This window comes from Corvus brachyrhynchos, unplaced genomic scaffold (assembly GCF_000691975.1).
Source record: "Corvus brachyrhynchos isolate BGI_N302 unplaced genomic scaffold, ASM69197v1 scaffold223, whole genome shotgun sequence".
Lineage (NCBI taxonomy): Eukaryota > Metazoa > Chordata > Aves > Passeriformes > Corvidae > Corvus > Corvus brachyrhynchos.
Window position 1 is genome coordinate 5,620,019 of NW_008237174.1, and position 7,035 is coordinate 5,627,053.

Here is a 7,035-nt window from a genome sequence, read left to right on the forward strand (position 1 = left end):
GCAGAGCGGGGGGCCGGTCCATGGGCGGGGGCAGCCGGTACCCTTCCTCAATGGCTTTAATCACCTACAAATGGCACAATTAGGAACACATTAGAGAACATCAGACACTGCTCACATCTACCAGCTGAGCACCGTTTATTCTAGGGCCATCCAGACTATGGTGACAAACCTACAGTTAGGTGACACAACACTGAAAATTGCACTCAGACTCAGGCAGCTGGTGGTCTCAGAACTGTCATTCCTCCTCTGCAACTCAAAACTAAAATGGTACAGCACCCAGAGCAGACATCAGATACGGCAGGGCAATGTGTCACCAAAAAGCACATGGGATTATTTAAGCCTCACATGGGATACAGGGATGACAGAAGAGCCCTGGTTAGAAATAAGCAACTATCCTCATTGGACAGAGGGCTAGAGAAGCAACAGCTCTACAAATCTTTACTATCAGTCAGTTTTGGGTGCAGTATGTTGAGACTGTATTTCCCCCATCGTTTTTAAGGTACAGAAGATCACCCCTCCCCCTGTCCTCCTGGCCTAGCTCATCTCTGTCAGTAACAGAGGCCTTGCAGGGAATCTGTTTTCTCACTGCTGTAAGCTCTGAGCCAAGAAACGCAGAGATAGGAACCCTTCTGCGCAGCTTTACAGAAGTCCAAGACATCTTAAGTATGTATTTCATATTTAACAGAACCCAGAGAAACTTGGACTGAAGTCACTTCAAACCCTCCAAAAAGCACTCCAGAGACTCTAACGGCTTCTTAACTCTCTCAAGAGGACAGGACATGACCAGAACTCAATTCTGACATGACAGGGACATGACCCAGGAGCCTTCAGATCTGAATTAATCGATATAACACTGCTGGCAGGACTCACCATGAGACTAGAGACCAGGAGTGCTCAGAGACTTGAGTTGCACTAAATTCCCTCCTTCTGGACTTGTCCAATTAGTGGCTAAAATCCACTGGGAGAACAAGGTGAGGGATATGCTTGCATTATTAGAAGCTATTCAGTGACCACAAACAAAGTGGCTCTCACTACTCCACGTATGAAGATCCTTTCGATTTCTCTTGATCCAACAGACACTGAGTATAATCTGAAATCCACTTCTGCTTTGCTGTGAGCAGCACTGCTCTTGCCATTATTAAGGAGAAAAAAGGCATGTCTATGCCATGTACTGTAAAGAGTGTGCAGAGACAGTAATACTGGCTTTCCCTATCTTGTTCCAGCCAGCTTTTCAACATGGTCTAGCAGTGCACAGTCGCAGTGAACACCAGCCTAACATAAACAGCTCTAATAAAAACAGCTCTGTTTGTTGCAGTGAGCTCCACTGTGCTGTGCAGACATGCCTGATACGACTGAGACACATCTGGTGTTTTATTTTCTTGCTAAGTCTTGATGACTTCCTGTTAGCAAAAGGAAGGCAAGATTGGGTGCCAGAAGAGACGTTTCACATCAGAAGGAAATTAAAATTATATCCCCCATTTAGATTAAATGCCATCCGCATCTAGACACTCTTTGAAAATGTTCAGCTCCACAGAAGAAAGCAGATGACTTGTAAAATGCCTTAACCACTCCCATGGCCATATATTCAGATTACCATTTTCTTCTTCCTTTATTTGCTTGTAAATCCCCTGGGAGAAGAATTACGGATAATCTAGGCCTCATTTTCACTGGGATTTTTTTTTCATTTAATAAAAATTCTATTAGCAAAAGCTCTTATTAGCATTATTATTAAATACTCTTCTGGAACAGCAGCCATTGTGCACAGTCCCTCTTGGAACACACTGAAGTAGTCCAGATGGTACGGTTAAACAGGACATGCATAATTTAAGAATGGTCATTTACAAAAGCTGTTTTTTAATGCCCTCAGGGGGCAGCTATGCCATTGTCACAAGGATGCCCTGACTCATAATCAGAGTTGGACTTCTTATGTGTCAATTTAGATATCCTACACAAAACAAAATCACCTGGAAGAGTTACAAGCATAGTGGAGCTTCAAGAACTAACTACCAATAGGAAGCCCAATTAAATTCAAGTGTTTTTCTCTTAAAAACATTCAGTAAATTCAAGTTTTAATATGAACATTCAAATCTTCCTTCTCTTGACAGTATTACAACCTGAGAGTTTAAATACATTAGTTTCCCTTTCCTCCCTTTTTCTTTATTTGCTTTTTTTTTTAATTTAAAATACCAAACCAAATAAACCCCATGCACAAGGTATAGACCCTAACTTGAGAATACTCTAGTCCATGACCACAGACAAACCTTGAAGTACTCAAGGAACTTCAGCTCCAGAGAGGTTCCCTGAGAAAACAGGAGTCTACCACCCATGATATCCTTTTAAAAGCCTGGAATAAATGTCTTATAGCCATATAGCAATTGCCACAGAAACACATCAGCAGACATCTAAGGACAAAGATAAAGGCATGGTGGGGGTAAGGGAGAGAAAATGCAGAGAAGCTCAGGAGGAGACTCACATCTTGATTGGACATGTCCCAGTATGGTCTCTCCCCATAGGACATCACTTCCCACATGACGATGCCATAGCTCCACACATCACTGGCTGAGGTGAATTTGCGGTAGGCAATGGCCTCTGGAGCAGTCCACCTGATGGGGATCTTGCCACCCTGCCACCAAGAAAAGGAATCATAGGCTGGTGAGTCACTGACCCAGCAATGTGCATGGCTGACACCGCTCTACACATTCAAAATACAAAATGGTTTTATTGTGTACAACTCCAGAACCCTTCTTAAAAAGGCATCCACTTTCTCTCCTGCTTGCCATAAAGCTGTCAGATCCAACCAGGAGGCAATGCTGCCCATCTGTTTTCTTTAGTCACGAGGAGGCCAACCAGTAAATTGTTAAATGTATTTTTATCAGCCCTCCAAGAGATCTCTGCTTAGGGCTACGCTGAAGCCTGAGAACAAGCCAGGGGTTTTACAAAGTATATATTAGAGATTTAGTTGACAAAACAAATAAGTACATGCTATTAATTACTATTTCCTTGCTTGCCTGTCTGACCTGTTTCGCCTGTTTCAGAAAAATGGGATTATAAAGGTTTTGCTTTTCAAAAAGGTAAAATAAAGAGAGGATAAATTGGGAAGATTTATGAATACAGTGGTGTTTCCCATGGGCAATATCCCAACTCCCACCAGAGATGTAAGAGGGCAAGCAAGCCTGTGGGCTCTCCCGGACCCTGGGGGAGGAGTTCAACAGCAGACCAGGATACAAGGCTGCTTTTGATACCTGTTGGAGAAAGCTGCCTCTTCTTACAATACTTCTTTTTAAACAAATAAAAACGCTTGGGCATCTGATTTGGGCCACTGAGGTCCTACACTGTTTAAAAAGGAACTCACTCCATCCTGTTTATCTGATTTTGCCTTAGCTGAGTGATCCCAGGCCAGAGATTTCTCCTTTTGTTTATGCTAATATGCAAGGTGTTTTTAATTGAGCTTTTGGTTTCCTGCAGTTCCATCTGGGGAATGACTTAAGCTGAACAAAGGTTTTTGGTTTTTTTTTTCATTTGCTTTTATGCTTTTTTGATTAAGTTTATTTTGGTAGTTCTGTTCCCAGCCATCTCCTAGATAGCTTTTATCCATAACTGAGAGCAGTGGGTGCATACTTAATAGTATATTGTTCTACTGTATCTCTCAAATGTTTAATATGGACTGGTTCCAAAGCCAGGGGAAATCAAAAGGGGTCCTTCTCCTGGCTGCTTCAGCCTTTGCATCAGGCCCTTTGTGAATCAGGTTGTGGCAATATGTGCCTTGGTGACTATAGGATGCTCTCACTTTAATGAGTTACTAACAGGAGCAGAACACATCATTCTCTTAAAAAAATGTTGCTTTAAAAACTGCATTCTGTTGCATCCTCTCTGGTTATGCAAAAGCTTTATTCTTCCTTTCAGACACAGATGCACTGACATTGTTTATACATGGTTGTCATTCTAAAAATTGTCAATAAGCTCTTTATATTTAGCTGCTTGAGCACAGTGGAGTTAATCCAAATTTTTCTGATCCTTCATTACTGATACCAAATGAAGACAATGACTATAAAGCAAATGTCATTGACTCTCTTTAGTTTACTCCTGAGAGCCAACAATACCATATCTCCACTTGCTAAATTCAAAGAGAAGCTTTTCAGTCATTTCTGTCTTGCCCTTGTGTGCTTGTCTAAACTCTGATTTCCCTGAATACAGCTTTTCAGACCTTTGCTTCTGCTTCTTCCACTTGCCACCCCTACGAGTGAGGGATACCATGGCTGGCCAGCATTTAATACTACATAAGTCTATCCTTCCCTGTAATGAGCTGTGAATCCATTAAAGGATGAGTGCTGGGATTAAACGGCAAGATCTGAGTGCTGCAAACAAACTCAGCACTAGGGAGAACAGATGGAGAACGGCAGATATTTAAAAACGAAGAAAATAAGCAATTAAAAAAGGAGACTTTATAAAATGACTTTTTTTTCTTTACGTGCACATTGATATCAGAGGTAGTGGTAAAAAGGCTGGTAATGGCTGGGATGTTGTTTTGTGGCCAGAAGTACTTGCATTAGCCCTGTTCCATGTACAGCATATTAAAATGGCTTTAGCAAAATTACTTAACAGTGGGATGCTGAAATACAGATAAAATGGGAAACAAACAAATGGGAATGTAGGCCTAACACGTTTACCAGTCCAAATTATCTAGGTCAAATTTATGACTGGCTTTGTGATGGGCAAAAGTGGATTTATCTGGTTTATTTTTTTGTGGTGTGTCCACACTTGTTGTATCAAAGGTGAGTAGGACCAGCCACTTGGAAACCATGTTTGTAGATACCAGAAGGAGCAGAAGTCCAGGCTCCAATTTCTGGCATTCAATTCCTGTCACGTGCCGTACCACGATGAAGGAACAAGAGGAATACATGGGTCACATCCTCAGAGAAGAAATACTGCTGTGGCCACTGTTGTAGCAGTAACAGCACATCAATTTATAGGAGCTGTGCAGCCTGGGCCAATGTTTACTTTTAGGTTGAGATTTAGGTTTTCACTTGTGACTGAGACTATTTTAAAACAAACCACTGTCACCTCCCACACAGTCAGACAAAACCAACATGCAGGCACGACAACATGGCCATTCTCCCTCCCCCCTTACCCGTGTGGTGTAAGCTGCCTCAGGGTCGTCCTCCAGGACACGGGACATGCCAAAATCAGACACTTTACAGACCAGGTTGCTGTTGACCAGAATGTTGCGAGCAGCAAGATCCCGGTGCACGTAGCTCATGTCAGACAGGTACTTCATCCCTGAGCCAATGCCACGGAGCATCCCCACCAACTGGATGACTGTGAATCTGCCATCGTTCTTCTGCATATGGGGAAAGGAGCAAAAGCACAGAGCATTAAGCTAAAAGCTACATTATTGCCACTGCTGAAATTGGCAAAGAGCTGAGCTGCGGATTCCCATCTTCTCTCAAATAAAGTGCAATGTTACTTCCTCACTCTCCTGACCAGTGTCTATAATTCACCAGTAAAGCAAAAACCCAGAGGTTCTGTCACAGCTTTCAGTGATGCAGTAGCCCGTTTGCAATGATGAGCCTACAGCACTGCAATGCTTTCAAAAATGGAGCAAGTCAGAACTGCTCACATTAAACATGGATTATTTAAGATCCTGCTATTTTTAAAATTAATTTATTCTATATTCTTCCACTTAATATTTTTTCTGGTTTTTGATAGAAGCAACACCAGAAAACAGAATTTCCCAAGTATAAATGTAATTTCTTTGAAACTGCACAAGTTTCAGTATCTTTCTGGAGGAAAAAAAAAAAAAAGAAAACCAGAAAATGTTTCCCAGTCTAAAATCTCCTTAGCTTTCAAAGAAATCACCTACCCTGAGGAAGGCATCCAAGGAGCCATTCTCCATGTACTCAGTTATGATCATTACTGGTTTACCTAGAGTGCGCAGAAAGAAAAACACAATTCCTTGATGAACACCAATGTTAATGGGATAAAAATGGCTTGCACATGATTTTACTGCCAAGACACCTGGCTTACACAACCTAATTTAATTTGAAAAGCAACAAGCTTATGCCTCAGCTGTGGGGAGCAAGAGATGAAATATTATAGGACAGAAATATTTAAAGGGCCCATCTGGAAGGTTAACCCTTTGGTTGATTCATTGACAAGGTCTTTAACTAAAGTGGCTCCTGTTCTCTAAGGAATATATGAATTGGTAACTGAGAACTAAGAAACAAAGATCTGTCCAAACCTGACAAACATCTTTAATGTAATTAAATTGCTTACAGAGTAGAAAAATGGAATTTGTGAATGCTTTGGTCTCCCTGTCTTTTTTGAAAGATCAATGCTTTAGGCGAGTTAGAAGCTGTCAGGAGCTACAAGGTATTCCAAGACAACTGGATTCAAGAACGAAAAATACAGGCTGTTCCTCTCAACCTTCTCTGTCCCCAATTTGTATTCCGTGTCTCTCATTATTTATAAATGAGCCAAAGCCATTTGCCTCCTGAAGTCAACCAGGGGCAAAATGACTCAGTGCCCTGTGTCACATGTTAGGGGCACAGTGCTCAGCAGCACCCAGCTCCCCATGCTGGCAATTGAAGGAGAAATGCAATTTTGCTGACAGGGGGATGCTTTCTAGGCACTCTCCTGCCTAAAACAACAGCAAATACACAAATAATGCTTGATGTTGTCCTTAAGAGTTTTATAAACATTTAGGTACATACTCCAATTATTTCACAGAGTTAAATCCTACATACTTGCACACAGGTATTTGTAGAAATAGGTCTGATAAAATATCAAAAGTGACCAATGGCAGAAGTACAGAAGTAACTTTATCAAAGGTTGAATGGCAAAAGCCCAGTCCCAAGATGAGCACTGTTAAGATGAGCACCTGACAATCAGTGCTGACTGGTATGGCAAACCTTCCTCTCTCTTATGCTTTACCTACAGGAACTATAAAGTTTTCTTCCTAAATAAAAGATGGTGTCCCAGAGAAACTCAGCTTTTACTTCCAGGAGCAGCTCTGAATGCAGGCACATTATAGGGAAA

At 41.6% G+C, this 7,035-nt stretch overlaps 1 protein-coding gene across 1 annotated transcript in view; it reads right to left on the minus strand.

Annotated features, from left to right (window-relative positions):
* EPHA4 (EPH receptor A4) overlaps window positions 1–7,035 on the minus strand; it is a 104,110-nt gene that overhangs the window by 8,574 nt on the left and 88,501 nt on the right. The window contains exons 12-15 of the mRNA XM_017728853.1: window positions 5,861–5,922; window positions 5,129–5,338; window positions 2,474–2,623; window positions 32–64 (exon numbers count right to left, since the gene is read on the minus strand). Coding sequence (XP_017584342.1) covers window positions 32–64; window positions 2,474–2,623; window positions 5,129–5,338; window positions 5,861–5,922 — 455 coding nt within the window. The remainder of the gene's footprint in view (window positions 1–31; window positions 65–2,473; window positions 2,624–5,128; window positions 5,339–5,860; window positions 5,923–7,035) is intronic.